The 17352-nt window shown below is 44.4% G+C and overlaps 1 protein-coding gene across 3 annotated transcripts in view; it reads left to right on the plus strand.

Annotated features, from left to right (window-relative positions):
* Positions 1-1431: 1431 nt before the first annotated feature.
* Esrp1 (epithelial splicing regulatory protein 1) overlaps positions 1432-17352 on the plus strand; it is a 66868-nt gene continuing 50947 nt past the window's right edge. Inside the window, exons 1-4 of one of the 3 annotated variants that reach the window (XM_029570809.1) lie at positions 1432-1915; positions 2385-2513; positions 3715-3828; positions 8824-8938. In XM_029570809.1, the coding sequence (XP_029426669.1) occupies positions 1784-1915; positions 2385-2513; positions 3715-3828; positions 8824-8938 (490 nt within the window). In that variant the 5' untranslated portion in view covers positions 1432-1783. The remainder of the gene's footprint in view (positions 1916-2384; positions 2514-3714; positions 3829-8823; positions 8939-17352) is intronic. The other 2 variants (XM_008847840.3, XM_029570810.1) reach the window with 2 other exon arrangements.

Below are 17352 nucleotides of genomic sequence, written 5' to 3' on the forward strand. Positions count from 1 at the left end.
GGCTGGTTCAGGGACGCCGGTGCCGGCAACCACCGAGCAGCCGAGGGCCGGGTAGTACCCGGCGCCCTGCGGGCTCTCGCGGCGTTGCCAGTGAGAGCCGGGTCTCCGCCCGATCTCGGGAGACCCAGCTGGCACCTGCACCGCCCCCCACCATCCTCGAACCTTGTCCGACCGCACCCCCACTCCCGGGGCAGCCGGGTCTCTAGCTTCCCTGGACAAGGGTCCCGGGAAGGTTACAGATTTGTTCCCGGAGTGGGTTACTGCAGTTGCAGGGATACGGTGGCCTCACTTCTTATCCCCAATGAGGAAAGGCGGCACATCTGGCGCCCGGCTAGTAATATTTCATACGGACTCCTGTTCCCAAGAATAGGCCGGTTTGAAACACACTCCAGGGAACTACACTTCCGGCACTTTTCTAAAATGTCAACGTGACCTACCTTGCCTCCTGGTGGCTAGTGGCTGGGGGTGGGGTGGGTTGATGATGGGCACACGAGACACTGGGCACAAGTTGAGCTCGAGAGGTCAGGACATTGATGCATTCACCCACTCCAAGTTCACAGCCAAAAGGCACAAGTGGAGGGCGGGTTAGAGCGGGAAATTTAGGAAGCGGTCTGCTTGGCCTCATTCAAGAAAACCCGTATGTGGCACGCGCGGAAGAGGCATTTAATTTCCGACCCAAGGCAAATCAAAGTTAAGTGGGCCCCAACCCTGGAGGGCGGTCCAGTCTGAAACTAGCTGCCAGGACAACGAAAAACTAGCAATTGCATTGGTGGGATGGAGAACTCTGCTCCCGGGAGGTCGGTCAGCAGGGGCCAGGGCGCGCGCCCCAGGGTGGAGGGCGCAAGCGCCAGGCTGGGCGCGGGAAGGGCAGCGCCCGGGTTCTCGTGCTGTTTGCACTGCAAGGTGTGTAGGGCTCATGAGCGGCTTTTCTCGGGTTCCGCAACTGCCCTCGTCACCTCCCCCGGCTGCCGTTGGCCGGTCCCTCCCAGCGCTTTTCGCCCTCCCAGGCGCCGCTCCGCGCCCTGGGCCTCACCTCTGGCCTCCTTTCGCTTCCCCGCGCCTCGGCCTTTTCGCTTGACCCTTCAGAACCTTCCGCTCCGGCCCCCTCGGCCAAGCCTTCCCTGCGGGTCCCCTCGCCGCGCGCCGCCCTCCAACCGGGACCCTCGCCCGTCGCTCTGCACCTTTTCTCCCCGCAAATTTTCCCTGTCTAGCCTCCGCTACCCTCAGGGTGGCACTGGCTTCTCCCCGCCCCACGGGTCTCCCCCTCCCACGCGTCTCCATTCATCCAGCCATTGTCTCCCGCCCCCTCCTCCCCCTCCCCTAGAGGCCTCCTCCCCCACCGCTGCCACGTCGTGGTTTGAAGGAGCCAATGGGCCGGCGCGGCCAGGTGTCTCTTACCTGCACCACGTGGGGGAGGGGGAAGGGGCGGGCAGGTAGAGCCACCTCCCAAAACAGAAAGGCTTTCAGCCATTGCGCGCGCCTCCCGGGGGTGCAGCCCTACTCCCTGGCTTTTTCCTAGACGAACCGGCAATAGAACACAAAAAGGGCCGGCCCGCTGCGCCCTCCTGCCCGCCCCCCTTCCTTCCCTGGGTGTGGAGCGCCGGCCAGGTGTGGGTCGGGGTGACTGCTTACCGCCTTTTGCACCGGCGGCCGCGAGGAGGGGGGTGGGCACGTTCTCTTTTTTCTACGGGAAGAGGGTTTTTTCAGTACAGGTTTTCTCGCTCACTTCCATCCCCACCTCGCCGCCTCCCGACCCGCCTTCTCCCCCTCCCCACCTATCGTCATGACGGCGTCTCCGGATTACTTGGTGGTGCTTTTTGGAATCACTGCTGGGGCCACCGGAGCCAAGCTGGGCTCGGATGAGAAGGAGCTGATCCTGCTGTTATGGAAAGTCGTGGATTTGGCCAACAAGAAGGTACTTCGGGTTTTGGCTCAAAGGCCAGGTGTGGGACTAGAACTTTGTTGAAGTTGGGAGAGGAGTTTTTTGTTTTAACTTTTACGTGTTTGTACGCTAATGAAGCTGGGACCCGAGGCCTAGAGAATCTCGAATAAAACCAAACTTGTGGCCCAGCCTCCTTGGAGCCATTTCAGTTTCCGAAACCTGGCCCAGGTGAGAGGCCGGCGCAGCCGGGCCGCGTTCTCCGCGGGTCGCCGGACGCCGGGCCGGATGGGGTGCTTCCTGAGGTGCCCCCCCCGCCTCCGTTCCCGGATCCGGGTGGGGGTGGGGAGCGGCGGCCGGAGCCCCGGACGTCTAGGTAGCGTTGATTCTACAGCCCGGCTCCTGCAGAGCCGCGGGTGGCCCCGGAGGAGCCGGGGAGGAAGCCATCCCTAATGGAAGAAGGGGAAACTGACCCCTTCTTTTTCCCCATCCCCCGCCTCCGGAGGTGGGACAGTTGCACGAAGTACTAGTTAGACCGGATCAGTTGGAACTGACGGAGGATTGTAAAGAAGAAACCAAAATAGACGCCGAGAACTTGTCGTCCGCGCCGCAGCTGGACCAAGCCCTCCGACAGGTGACAGTCTTGGCTGGGCCACGCCGCCTACCCCCATCCCGGCAGCCCCGGGCCCCCAGGCTTGACCCAACCCTACTGCTCCACGCCCTCGTGGGGCGGTCCGGCTGGTGCCTGGGGCGGGGTGGCGAGACTCAGCCTCGTGGGTGGGAGCCCGGCCTGTGGGCGGGGAGAGGCCGCGGGAGGGTTACCCCACTTGGCCTCTTGGCCTCCCAGGGTCTTTGGCGCAGGATGCGCTTGTGTCCCGCTTGCCTCTTGGGTAGTTCTTGGGGCCGCGGAGGCGCCGCCGATTACCCAATGAACGCCGGGCGAAGTTGGAATGCCGTGCTCCCACGTCTGCACGCCCAGCCTCCAGTGGTTCTGGGTCTGCAGCTCACTCTCGGGGCAGGGGCGCAGAGATTTAGAGGTGCAGACCCCGCGCCATCCCCACCCCCGCGCGCCGCGTGGTAGCCTTGACCAGTTTGGTAGGCACTGCCGGCCTGATTTCAGCCCTCAGACTTCAATTTCCATGGACCAGTTCGGCTTCCTCAGTACTTTAGTGCCTTGGTCGCGATCCCAGAGAGAGCTTGCAGGTCCCAGCCTGTAGGACTACTTGTTGGGTCACCTTAGAGCTGGCGGGATCCCCTATTGGAATTGAGGTGACCTAAAAACTGGCAGCTCTGAGGGATGATGGTTGCCGGAAGTCGGGGTAGGGTGGGCTCTACACCTGTGCGGAGGTGTGAGTTCCGCGTTCAGCCTCTGCCCTAGCACATGAGTTTCCAATTGAAGGAGAGAATTATGACAAGGGTATTTCCCAAGAAAAATGTTACCCGATTTGACAGTTGTGGATATTCATTACTTGGTTTGTTTATCGAAAATTGGTGCCTTCAACCTGAACATCCAAACATTTAAAAAGTATCATCAGGGAATGATGTAATCTGAAGGCAACTAACTTGCTAGTGAACCTCTGGTTTGTCGCATTCTGAAAATTGGAACTGAAGGGCTGTGGCCTTCTGAGCAAAAACCGCAATTGACTAGAAAGCTTCCTTGCCTAGGCAAAGTGGCAGATTTGTGGGAAAGGGGGTCTTTGTGATGTTTCCCTGGCAGGCGTGTTGCGCTTCAGAGTCCTCGGGACAGTTTTCTCTGGTTCTAATCATGTTCCGCAACTTGGACAAGTTTGTAAATTCCGCTTCCCTCGTGTGTGTATGTGTGTTTGTTTTTTCAGTTTAACCAGTCAGTGAGCAATGAACTGAACATTGGGGTAGGGACTTCCTTCTGCCTCTGTACAGACGGACAGCTTCACGTCCGGCAAATCTTGCATCCCGAGGCTTCCAAGAAGGTAAGTGTGCTGGCTTCAGGAAATATGGCTGTACTGGGGATAGGGGGTGACAGGTTTTGGCCCAACAGTTTATCCAAATCTATTTATGCTGGCTTCTGGAAAAACAGTTGTACTTTGGGAATTGAATGGAGGCTTTTATAAAATGTCATCCAAGTTATCTCACTTTTAAAGAGGTGCAGGTGGGGAGTTACTGATTGAAGGATGCAGAGTTTCATTTTGGAAAAAATGGAAGTGTTCTGGAAAAGGATGGTGATGGTTACAAAATGTTAATGGACTTGATGTTAATGAGCTTGGAAATGAGGAAATTGGAGGCTGAGGGTGTAGCTTCCTACCAGAACTTTTTTAAAATGTTAATATAGTAAATTTAACCTGTTTTTACTATGATTGAAAAATGCATACCTATTTCACATAAGTGCTTGGGATTTCACAATTTTATAGATACCCTTTGCTGATTTAAAACCTATTTGTCATGTTGTAAAAAGCCCGGCGTGATGTCTGATTTCTCAGGCTTTTAATCTCAGCACTGGGGAGGCAGGGGGAGGCGGATCTCTGTGAGTTCCAGGCCAGCTGGGGCTACCGGGAGTTGGTATCTCAAAAAGACCAAAAAATAGAAATAAAAAACCACCTGTCAAGTTGTCAAGGTACTTGACATTCTCCATTTTCTTGAACTAATATGGGGTCTGAATATTCCGGTCACAATACCTACAAGTAAGAAAGATTGTTATTTTAATACATTATGGAATTTTCATGTGAAATGCTTCATCTTATAGAGGATCAAACCAATTGAAAAACTGTATTTAAAAATAATTACACTAAAAAGACTGCTTAGATAAGCTACCAACATAGGTAGTAAAATACCATTTTAGCCCACTTCACTTTGCTTTTAGGTAAATGTTCAAAACTGAATTTTTAAATTTTTCCTTACTTTTCTATGTATGGTCTCATTCTGTAGCCCAGGCTGGCCTCAAACTAATCACAGTCCTTCTGCCTCAGCCTCCACAGAGTACTGGGATTACAGGGGTACATCACCATGCCCAGTTCCAAAACTGAAATTTTGTACCAGTAGGGTTTGGCTAGCTTTTCTGATAATGGAGTGAGAGAGTCTTACCCTAGATCTGCTGTTTCTCTCCCTGGAAGAATATTTTTGTAGGATAATTTAGAGCATGGGCAGCTCATCCAGTGTAGCCAATCTTGGCTAATGTAGTTTCTGTTAACTCAAATTTGTTTGAACTGTAACTTTTCGCTGTGGTAGGCAGACACTGAGCTTGGAAAGAGAATACATTCAAGGTACTGTGTGAGGCAAATCTAATGAAATACGTAGATTGAAATCCATGCCACAGGCAGGTGTAGTGAGCGCAGATTTTCTTTCTCTTCGTGCCCTAAAATAGGGAAAACTGGAAAGTTAGTGAAATGTATAATAATTTGAAGAGCCTGAGGGGGAAACTCCAGGTCCTTCGCCTTGAGGGTTGAGGTCCTTCTATTACAGAAATCTTGGTCATTAGTGCATCTTATGAAGTGCTATACCAGTTGCCATGTCATTAATCCAGAAATATACAGAAGATTATCACCACCTTCCCCCAAGTCATACTAGCACAGACAAGACTTAATTAAACTTTCCCTATTGGGCCAGAGTAGAAAGGTTGTTTCGTTGTTTGCTTCATACCCTTTCCCCAATTTTTTAGACTGTCTTATAGCCCAGGCTGGCCTCTAAGTCTCCATCCTCCTTGCCTCATTTTTTTGAGAACTGGGCTGCAAGTGTTGATCACTGTGCCCAACTCGTTTCTATTTTAGATGGATTGTTTTACAGTTTGGAAAACTTCTAGAGAAAAATTAAGATAGTTTCTCGAGCCACTTCTGTTAGGATTAATTAAATATAAGAAGCTAAAACAATATAATAAAAATGACATATTCATTTGCACACAAAATGGCAAAAAATAAGAGCTACACAGAAAATACGTGAAAAATTTTTAACATGAACATTTTTGGATATATTTCCTGGACTTACTGTGGAGAAGGTGTTTCCACAAGGAGCATTGAGCTTTACAGACCTGTTTAATATGTTATTTATAAATTATAATATATAATTTAGTATAGCATCAATGTCTATAAGTGCTAAATAAAATGCTAAGTATTTTAAATAGACATAATGATTTAATTGTTTTCTTGTTTATGTGAGTTTTTGTTAAGTAGATTATCGATGACGATTTTTGAAGGAATTATGAGGATTCATTTGGTATTAACTCTTGAAAGCTGTTACAATGATGCTGATTTCAGATACAGTATGAAAAAATAACATCTAATAGAATCCAATAAAGGAGACATTGCATGTTTAACAAACTTTAAAATTACTTTTATTTCCTTGATTTTTTTAAACCTATAAATCAGTGAATAGAATTCCCAAGTTAATGATCATAATCTATTTTGAAATTTGAAGAAAATTCTAGGGCCATGAGATACCTCAACAGGTGAAGGTGCTTGCTTCTAAACCTGATGATCTGAGTTTGGTCCCCAGGACCTATATGGTAGAAGGAGAGAACCAACTTCCACAAATTGTCCTCTGACTCCCACATGGATGATGTTTTATGGGTACACCTCCCTGCCCAACAAAAATAGTATATATCAAAAAAAAAAAAAAAAACAACAATGATGCACCGTCGTGGTGGTACATACCTTTAATCCCAGCACTCAGGAGGGAGACAGAGGCAGGCAGATCTCTGAGTTCGAGGTCAGCTTGGTATAGTGAGTTCCAGGCCAGTTGGGGCTACAGAGAGACTCTGTTTCAAAAAGACCGAAAAAAAAAAAAGAAAGGAAAAAAGAAAAATCTCAATTCTGTCTTGTAATTTTATTTTTTGGCCACATGGCCTGTGCTACCAGCACTCTTTCAAGCTGAATTGGATATGAATTAAAGACCAACCTTGGGGCCTGGATTTGGGGCTTGTTCACCTTTAATACCAGCACTTGCAGGGCAGAGGCAGATAAATCTCTCAGAGTTCCAGGCCAGCCAGGGCATTTATTGGGAGACCCTGTCTCAAAAACAAAGCCAGTCTGGGCTACATAGAGGATTCCAGACAAAGACCAGAAATGAATACTTCAGAGGGCTGGAGATTCGGCTCAATTAGTAATTTGCCTAGCATTCTGGGTTCAGTTCCCAACATGCCTTGAATCCAGGGGGATTGGCTACATAGTGAGTTTGAGGCCAGCCAGGGTAAATGATGCCATCTCAAAACAAAACAAAAATGTAACAAAGAAACCAAACCTGATAGCATAATATTTATCTGTACAGTTACCTTTTGTTTTTGTTCTTTTGAGACAGGGTTTCCATGTAGCCCCAGCTGGTCTGGTACTTGCTTTGTAGACCAGGCTAGCCTTGATCTCACAGAGATTCGCCTGCCTCTGCCAATTTAGTGCTGGGACTAAAGATGTGTGCCACAACACCTGGTTCTACAGTTTGTTTTTTTTTTCTCTTTTTGAAGCAGGGTCTCCCTGTAGCCCCAGCTGTCCTGGAACTCACTATGTAGACCAGGCTGGCCTTGAACTCACAGAGATCCGCCTGCCTCTGCCTCCCAAGTGCTGGGACTACAGGCGTGCACCACCACACCCGGCCTTCTACAGTTATTTTTAACAGCCATATAAGTGGAGCTCAGAGCTAAGAACAGTAGGTAACTAGTTCTTCTCTGCTTTGACTTAAAGTACCTTTTCTTTTTGTTGGTAGGGATTGAACCCCTAGAACCTTGCACATGCTAGGCAAGCACTCTACTAATGAGCTACATTTCGGCCCTTGGCTTTTTTTGAGATGATCTTACTATTTAGCTCAGGCTGGGCATGAACTGAACATTCTCCAGCCTCTACCTCCAGAGTGTTGAATTATAGGCACTTTTTGTCTTGCCTAGCTGTGATGTGAGTTTTTAATTTTTCTTAATTATTGTGTTTTTTTGGCATACTCATGCCACAGTGTACATGTGTAAGACATGGGACAACTTGCAGGAATTGCTTCTCTCCTTGCACCCTTAATAGGTTCCTAGGATCAACTCAGGTCTTCAGGCTTAGGTAGCAAGCACTTTACTCAATGAGCCATCTTGCTGGCCTCTGATGCGTATTTTTAAAGTCTAATTTGAATTCTGAGGTAGAGCCAAAATAGTGGGCAGGAGAGCTAATAAAGAATTTTAACACAAAAATACTTTTCAGATAATCAGAAATACCCCAATCTTGAGTACCAAATAAATACATTACTGGAACTCAGTAGTAGTTAGAATGGTTACATTTTACAAGTTAACCATAATCTAAACTTATCTCTGGGAAAACTGATATAAAAACAGATGACCTAAAATGATTGTGACAGGAAAAAGTCTATTACCACTAAAAATATATAGAGCACAATAGTCCAAGTGTATTACAGCTTCAGAAGTGGTTTGAATGAGAGCTGGAAAAAGCAGTTAAGAGTACCTGCTGGTCTTTCAGAGGGCTTGGTTTCAATTCCCAGCATCCACGTTGGGTGGCTCACAACTGCCTGTAACTCCAGGGGTTCTCACTACTCTCTTCTGGGCTCTGTGCACACCTGCATGCACATGTAGACAAAGCACACACATAAATAAAAAATTTTAAATGGTTTGAATGGAAAATGTAGTGCAGCATAAATTTTGTAATCCATTTCATTAAAATGTACTTTTGTGAAACTTGTATAGGATCTAATACAATAGCAATCAAGGATTAAAAAGTTACTTGCTGGGCATGGTGGTGCACGCCTTTAGTCCCAGCACTCGGGGGGCAGAGGCAGGTGGATCTTTGTGAGTTAAGGCCAGCCTGGTCTATGTCAAGAGTTCAGGTCAGCTGGGACTACAGGGAGACCCTGTCTCAAAAAAGACAAAAAAATAATAATATAAAGTTACTTATATTTCTAAAAATTGTGGTTAAATATAGTCAGTTCTTTGGTGCCTAATTATTAGAGCAACACTGAATCAGATTCACCTAGTTAACTTCTACCTTATCCTTCCTCAGAATGTGTTACTACCCGAATGCTTCTATTCCTTTTTTGATCTTCGAAAAGAATTCAAGAAATGTTGCCCTGGCTCTCCCGATATTGACAAACTGGATGTTGCAGCAATGGCAGAGTGTATCCTTTAAAGGGTATCTGAGAACCATTTGAAAGAATAGCTCAAGGAAATAGCAATTCAAAAACTCTTTCTTACCTCAACCCCTATCTCTCTCTCTCTCTCTCTCTCTCTCTCTCTCTCTCTCTCTCTCTCTGGCCTCCACAGGCACTTGCACACATGTGGCATACATTCATATAGACACACATATACATAAAGATTAAAAACCAAGAATCACAATACCGAAAGCTTGGCATGGCAATGCATGCCTTTGTATTCCCAGCACCCGTAAGACAGAGGCAGGAGAATCATTTTAAGTTTGAGGCCAGCCTGGTCTACATAGCGACTTCTAGGCCAAACAGGCAGGACTATGTGGCAGACTGTGGACCCACCCCTGAGGGGTTTTTGATCTGGTAAATCTGGCATATGATCAATAATCTCTCTCAATATCTCTCTCAATCTTTCTCTCTCTCCCTCTCCCTCTCCCTCTCCCTCTCCCTCCCTCCCTTCCTCCCTCCCTCCCTCCCTCTCTCTCTCCCTCTCTCTCTCTGTTTTGTTTTTAAGGTTTTTGAGGTGCAATTTTTTATTATGGTCTAGAATTTATTATGTAGTCCAGGCTGTCTTTGAACTTGGAGCTGTCCTCCTGCCTCAAGCCTCCCGGGTGCTGTGATTAAAGGTATGAGCCATCAAAGCTAGTTCAAGAAACTTTGAAATGCTTTAAACTTTGTCAGTGTGTGGATGAAACTATTTCTGCTTTAAACTTTGTCAGTGTGTGGATGAAACTATTTCTGCCCAAAATTAATACACTGTGCTAGGAAGAAATGGCAGTATATTAAATATATCTTTCAAAGTAGTTATGACTAACTGAATTTGAGCAGTTAGATGGTCTGAAGTTTGTTCTTGTGAGGTGATTGCAGTTCAGATGATGTGCATTATAATATACCCGTCAGCAGAGGTGGTGTGTGTGTAGAGAGTAAAAGAGAGACATACACATGATGAATTGAAGACGATGGGAAGACTGTTTACAGATCTCAAAACCACTTGTGCTTGATTAATTTGGTCTTGGAGTCTATTTTGGCTTCTTTGCCATGAATAAAATTTTTCTTTGGAAGTATTAGGTTCCCTTTTAAACCTCAGTGTTTCAAAAATATACCAGACCACGGTGATTATAGTAAGACATTTTAAGGGTGATGAAATAGGGGCCAGGCTGTGTGTGGTGGTGTAGGCTTTTAATCCCAGCACTCAAGAGGTAGAGATAGGTGACTTTCTCTTGAGTTCAATGCCAACCTGGTCTGCATAGCAAGCTCCTAGCCAGCCAGGACTATATAGTGAGGCTCTATCTCAAAAACAGAACAACACATAAAAACGGGTCCAAATTATCCCTAAAGTCTTACCAAGGTAGTATATTTAATGTATCGTATATTACTAAAATATATTTTATGCTCATAAATCTTATATCCTGAATGATCCATTTTCCATTTTCTTGTATCCATTAAATTTCTTAAATGTGTTGACTAATAACCAATCATGTGCTAATAGCAGAAGGGACTCTGGGAATTGGGTTAGGTAGCTTTTTAAAAGCCACTTGGGGGACTGGAAAGATGATGGCTCAACAGTTAAGAGCACTTGCTGCTCTTGCAGAGGACCCTAGTTCAGTTCCTAGTTGGGGATTGTAGGTACTTATTCTCCCTCCTTCCCCCGCTTCCTTCTCCCTTGCTTTTTTTGCCAGGATCTCACCATGGGACTGGCTTTTTAACTCACAGTCCTCCTGCCTCATCCTCCCTAGTGCTGGGATTTCAGGTACACCCCACCAGAGCTTTGCATTGCTTGTTCTTACACTTTCTCATTATTTTCAGTAACTAAAGTGTGATTTTTATTCCACGTGAGCTTAAAGATCTTGTATCCTTACGACCTCATCTAGTACAACCTCTTGAAGACCGTATCTCTACATGTAGTGACAGTGGGAGCCAGGACTTACATATATACATTTTAGGGGTACAATTCAGTCCTTAGCTTATGAACTATTTGATGCAATAATAACAAAATAGAAAAAAGAAATCTAGAAAAAAATATCAAGGCTGTGGATGCAGCTCAGTGGTAAAGCACATAGAGGCTGTAGTTCTATCCCCCATCCTACCCAAACAGAAACTACCAGTATAGAGGGGAAGAAAAGTATAGTAAGTTACGTTAAAAAATTTTTTTTAATTTTAAATTTTTTTGGTCTTTTTGAGAGAAGGTCTCCCTGTAGCCCCAGCTGGCGTGAAGATCAGGTTGGTCTTAAACTCACTGAAACTCACTGCCTCCCAAGTGCCGGGATCAAAGGTGTGCGCCACCACACCCGCCTTCTAGTAAGTTACTTTTAATTTAGAGAAAGATAATTTCAGTAAAAAAGGCAGCATATTGAGAACTATCTCAAACCATTTGGTTTTCCTTTAAGGTAAAGCTCTTCTTTGCCTGGTATTTTTTGTCATTGTACTGGTAATATGTCAGTTCTACATGCACATTTTGATTTTTCTCACTGTATTCAAACAATCCATTCCCCCGACTTCTTTTTTTCCTCTCTGCAGTCTTTTTCATGTATATAAGATTTGAGGGGGCTGGAGAGATGGTTCAGTGGTTTTGAGCACAGGCTGCTCTTGCAGAGGACCTGGGTTCAAATCTCAGAGCCCACACGGCAGCTAACAAGTTCATAAGTCCAATGCTGGGGGACCTGACACTGTTCTGCCTCCACGGACACTGCCTGACACCAGTGCACTTATATACATGCAGGCATACCACTCATACATATAAAGTAAACATAAACAAAAAAAAAATTAAGGTTATTGGTAAAGATTTGAGGTTGTTAGTAAACATGACTTAATCTGTGCTGTACTTTCCAACACTTCGATTATCTGTCCTTTAGGTATAGGAGTAGGACAGTGTGGTACACTGATCTTATTCCATCATTCCTTTTAATCCTTATTTTATAAGCATATATGATGGCCGCTCTTCTTTTTTTTTTTTAAGTGCCATGGTGATAAAAATCAGAAATACATGACAGTAGAGGAATAAATTGTGAATGAGTCAAGTTGGGCTTCATTTCATATACATGGCTCCTGAGATCCCATACTGGAGCTCGTGGCCATTCAGCAATGCATTTGTTTAAAAAAAAAAAAGACAGGATTTTATATTTAACAATAGCTTGCTTAGGGACTGGAGATGTAATTCAGTTGGTAGAGTGCGTGCCTACCATACATGAAGCCAAGGTCAGATCACACCTGTGATCCCAGGACTTGTGTGAGGAGAATGTTTACATGTTTCTTTCCCATTTAGCAGGTTAGAATTGCTACTAACCTTTCTTAACAGTAGCTTTCATTTCTCATTGCTGATTATTTTCGCTTAAATATTTCCCTGACTATGCCTCCAAACCAATTTTGGAAGTCAAAGGCAATTGTACTAAAACTTGAGTATTATTAGCTCATGTTCATCTTTCTTGGCAAAAGCATTACTACAATATCTGAGCAGAAGAGTTTTGCTCTTTTAAACTACTAAGTATTTTACTCATTAATATAAAAATGGTCCTGAATTTGGAAACAAAGTCATTAATCAGATGTTTTTAAGCAAGTAATAGAGAATCCTTGGCTATTTTGAGATTATCTGTTCACTGGTAAACCAGAGATTATGCAGGCCAACACAGATGCTTTTAGTTTTTTTTACTATGTAGATAGTTGTATTTTTATTTTTGTTTAAAAAAATTTTTTTTTAAATATTTATTTTATGTGTACGTGTGTATTGCCTGCATGTAGGTAAGTGCACCGGTGCCGTGCAATGCCTGCTGAGGTCAGAAGAAGCTGGCAGATCCCCTGGACCTGGAGTTATGGACAGCTGTTAGCTGCCATGTGGGTTCTGGGATTCGAACCTGGGTCTTCTACAAGAACAGTGTTCTTAACCACTGAGCCATCTCTCCAGCCCCATTTAAAAAATATTTGTATTTTTTGTATTGAGTGTATTGCCTGCATGTATGTAAGCACATCTGTGTCGTACGATGCCCTTGGAAGTCAGAAAACACTATCAGATCCCTGGAACTGGAATTTGCCAGCTGCCATGTGGGTGCTGGGAATCAAACCCAGATTCTCTGCAGAAGCAGCCAGTGCCCTTAGCCACTGAGCCATCTCTCCAATCTGAATTCTTATTTTTAAATCTTTTTTTTTTGTCTTTTTGAGACAGGGTCTCCCTGTAGCCCCAGCTGTCCTGGAACTCACTATGTAGACCAGGCTGGCCTTGAATTCACAGACATCCGCCTGCCTCTGCCTCCCAAGTGCTGGGCCTACAGGCGTGCACTACCACGTCCGGCTTTTGTTTTGTTTTTTTGTCTCATAAGGGTATTTTTTTGTCTTCACTGTAACTTAAATTTTGTATTTAAAACTTTTTTTTCCCTTATAGAGAAAGCAGTGAGGCTTTGAGGGTTTTTTTATTTGGTTTTGGTTTTGGTTTTTTGGTGGTGGTTTTGTTTGTTTGTTTGTTTTAATGTTCTTTTTGAGACAGGATTTCCCTGTAGCCCCAGGTGGCCTGAAACTTACTATGTGGTGGCTGGCTTTGAACCCACAGAGATCTACCTGCCTCTGCCTCTGCCTCTCAAATGCTGGGATAAAAGGCATGCACCACCATACCCAGCTTGAGGCTTTGAGTTTTTAAAAGGATGTAGAGGTTAAACATGCAGCTTTTCAGGATGCTTAGAGGAGAGAAATGCAAGTGCTGTCATTTTCTGTCCTGCATTCCACCCTTCAGCCTCAGCATTGCCACTGTCTAGTGGATAAAGAACACTAAAAATAGTGGTCATTTAACCTGGGCCTGAGAGGCTCTACCGCTGCAGATTTGCCTTCGTGGGCATTAAACTTGCCTCCCTTTATCTTGGGTATTCCCAAATGAAAGTTTGGGAACCATATCTTGCCATGAAAAAGTATGTCTCCTTTAGTGGAGGAAAAGTTTAGGAATTCCATGAATGTGGCTCTGGTTACTTTAGCACCTCTTTCCCTCTTGTCTTTATATTTGCTCTGGGAGCTGTTTCTGGTATTGGTTTGGGCTTCAGAGTTATTCTAGTTGCAGGTGTGTTACCTGCTTTTGGATTATGCAATCCTGGCTGAGAGGGCCTTCCTTATCTGGCAGGTGAACTGTGTGTTGCATTGATGAGCATTTGTGTAGTCAGGTGTTGTGGTGAGAGGGTAGCAAGGCAGAGCTGCTGGCTTATTTTTTAAAGAAAGTGTTAGGTCCTTACAGTAATTACTAATAACCTACTGACATTTTGGTTATTTTTACTCATTTTTTAGTAGAGCAGTTTTTTGAAAAAAATAATTTTGTTTTTATCTTATGTGTACGAGTGTATTGCCTACATGTATGTGAGTGCATCCGGGTCGTGCAGTGCCATAGAGGTCAGAAGAGGGCTTCGGATTCCCCTAAAACTGGAGTGTAGGACCATGTGGGTGCTGGAAATCGAACCTGGGTCCTCTGCAAGAGTAGTCAGTGCTCTTAACTGCTGAGCCATCTCTCCAGCCCCAGAGCAGTTTCTTTTAAATCTCCACTGAAGTTGGATGGAATTATTTTCTCCTGAATTCTTAACCATTTTTTTGTGAGTTTTGTTACATATGAACTGATTTGTTCTCATTAGTAAAAATATCTACTAATGTTTGCTTTGATTGCCAGGCCTTTATTAAGAATTAATTTTTTGCTAGGCATGGTGGTGCACGCCTTTAGTCCCAGTCAGTGCTTGGGAGGCAGAGGCAGGCGAATCTCTGTGAGTTCAATGCCAGCCTGGTCTACTTAATGAGTTCCAGGACAGCCAGGGCTACAGGGAGACCCTGTTTCAAAAAAAGACAAAATTTAAAAAAAGAATTAAAAAAAAATATTTTGTTATTTTTAATGTGTATGAATATATTGCCTGTGTGTATGTGTAAGTGCACCCATGTTGTGCAGTGCCTGGGGAGGTCAGAAGAGGGTGTTGGATCCCCTGGAGTTGGAGTAATGGATGCAGAGGTTGTTAGCTGTGGGGAGGTCAGAAGAGGGCATTAGATCCACTGAAACTGGAGTTGTGGACACAGAGGTTTTTAGCTGTGATGTGGGTACTGGGAATCAGTTCCAGGTCCTCTGTCAGAGCAACCAGTTCTCTTAACCACTGAGCCATCTCTCCACCCACATTTGTAGAGTCGGAGAGCAGGTGAAAGAAAGGAACACTTAGGGCTGGGGTATGGATCAGTGTTAAGAGTGGGCACTTAGCCTTTATGAAGCCCTGACTGCAAGTGAACAGCCTGCATGTACACACACATAGACTATCATGTACCTCTTCAGTAGTCCACTAAAGGAATATTTATCCCCATTTTGTAGCCAGAGAAACTATGTATGAATATCTTTTGCTGCCTACTTAGATAGGTCGTCTTTCTTTTAAAGTCGTTTCCCTTTTTATATTATCTTGGTTCATCAGCATATACCTGTTAAGCCTCTTTATCGTAAAGTGATAGTATAATTGGGATGTGTATATTTTTTCTGCTTTAGGGTATTGTACTCATATGTACTTGCAAATGCAATTTCACTGGTGCAGGTTTCTATTAGTTTGGGGGCTGGAGAGATGGCTTAGCAGTTAAGAACACTGTTCTTGCAGAAGACCTGGATTCAAATCCAGGATTCAAATCCCAGCACCCATATGGCAGCTAACAACTGTCTGTAACTCCAGTTTTAGGGGATCCGACAGCATCTTCTGTCCTCTGCAGGCGCTGCACAACATGGGTGCACATGCAGGCAATACACGCATACACATAAAAATAAAATATTTTTTAAAAGATCAATTTTATCTGTAGCCCAGAGTCTTAAGTATGTGTTCACTGCTCCTTGATGGATCTGAATTGTTTGGATGTGTAAGTACACATTACAATTGTAACATAGCGGCATTAGCCTTTTTACCTACCTTGTACATTAAAAAAACAAAAGTTGCATAGCATAGTGCTTAAAAACATGAGTTCTGGAGTCAGATTTATTCTGTTCAAATTGTTTGCACTTGTCAGCCTCAGTTATACATTATAGTATATGAGACCACTTAGTGCCTGGCTAGTCCAACACTTTCCTGTATACTGTGATTGTGTTTTCCTCCTAGGTGTCTGCATATATCAGAAACAGCTACCAAGGACTTTAAAATGGACTTCTTATTGATTTAAAGCCTTGTTTAAACTTTTTTTTATAGTTTATTGTTTTTATATATGTGAGTGTATTGCCTGCTTGTATGTAAGTGCACCCACATGTAGTGCCCTTGGAGGTCAGAAGAGGGTGTCAGATCCCCTGGAGTTATGGATGGTTGTTAGCCACCTTGTGGGTACTGGGAATTGAACCTGAGTCCTCTGAAAGAGCATCCAGTGCTTATGTGACATTGATACAGAACTTCGAAAGCGTCATGTTAGTACAGGGAAACATCCATGTTAACTTGGCTTTTCCCTTTGTAAAACACTGCATGTGGCTCATTCTGCATGAGGTGTTTATGATTGACTTAAACAGAGCCATTGTAATTACACAAACCTTCATTGCCCTACTTAAAAGGTGGAGGGAAGGAACTTGAGTATTCCTTGGTACCTCTTCATATGAAAAGGCTTTAAAGTATCCCCAAGTGTACAGTTAAGCTGTGCTAGTAGTCAACCTTGTTAGCGGGAGAGGGAAGGAATTATGTTTGGCATCACATCGGCACTATGTGAGCCAAGTCAGCAGATATACTGACTTGTGGTCTGTAATAAGCTAGAAATACTGCATGTTCCTTGCCAGCGCTCAGGTTAATTTGGCATAACTTATTTTAATTATAAAAGTGTGTTTTGTTTTTGATATAGTTCAGTTAGTGAAGTGCTGTCTAGCATGTGCAAAGCCCTGGGTTCGATCCTGATATATCCATCTCCAGCAAATGTGTGTAAGCCAGATGTGGTGTAATCCCAGCACTTGGGAAGAGGAAGCAAGAGGATCAGGAGTTCAAGGTCATCCTCACCTATATGCCCAGTTTTAGGTTTGCTTGGGTTACATAAGACCCTGTCTCAAATACAAACAAAAACAAAAATCTTATACAGAAATAATGTATTACAGTTTTTAAGTGAGTTTGAGAATTCCTGGATAATTTTTTAGGAGACCCTTAATAACACTAAGTATACTGAGGAGGTGATTTGTGTGTGGGTGTGTATATATATAAAGTTGGGAAGAAAATAGGAGAGGGGGCACAGTAGGAGTTGGAGAGGGGAGTGAGGAATGGTTATGATTAAAAATAAAATGCATTCGTTTATGAAGGGAAAAATTTTTTTTAATTTATTATTTTTATTTTATTTGTATGAGTGTATTGCCTGCATGAAGGTAAGTAAGTACACCTGTGTCCTGCAATGCCCACAGAGGGCAGAAGAGGCCGTCGGATCCCCTGGAACTGGAGTTATGGACAGTTGTTAGC

Source organism: Nannospalax galili, unplaced genomic scaffold (assembly GCF_000622305.1).
Source record: "Nannospalax galili isolate Female #2095 unplaced genomic scaffold, S.galili_v1.0 scaffold183, whole genome shotgun sequence".
Taxonomy (NCBI): Eukaryota; Metazoa; Chordata; class Mammalia; order Rodentia; family Spalacidae; genus Nannospalax; species Nannospalax galili.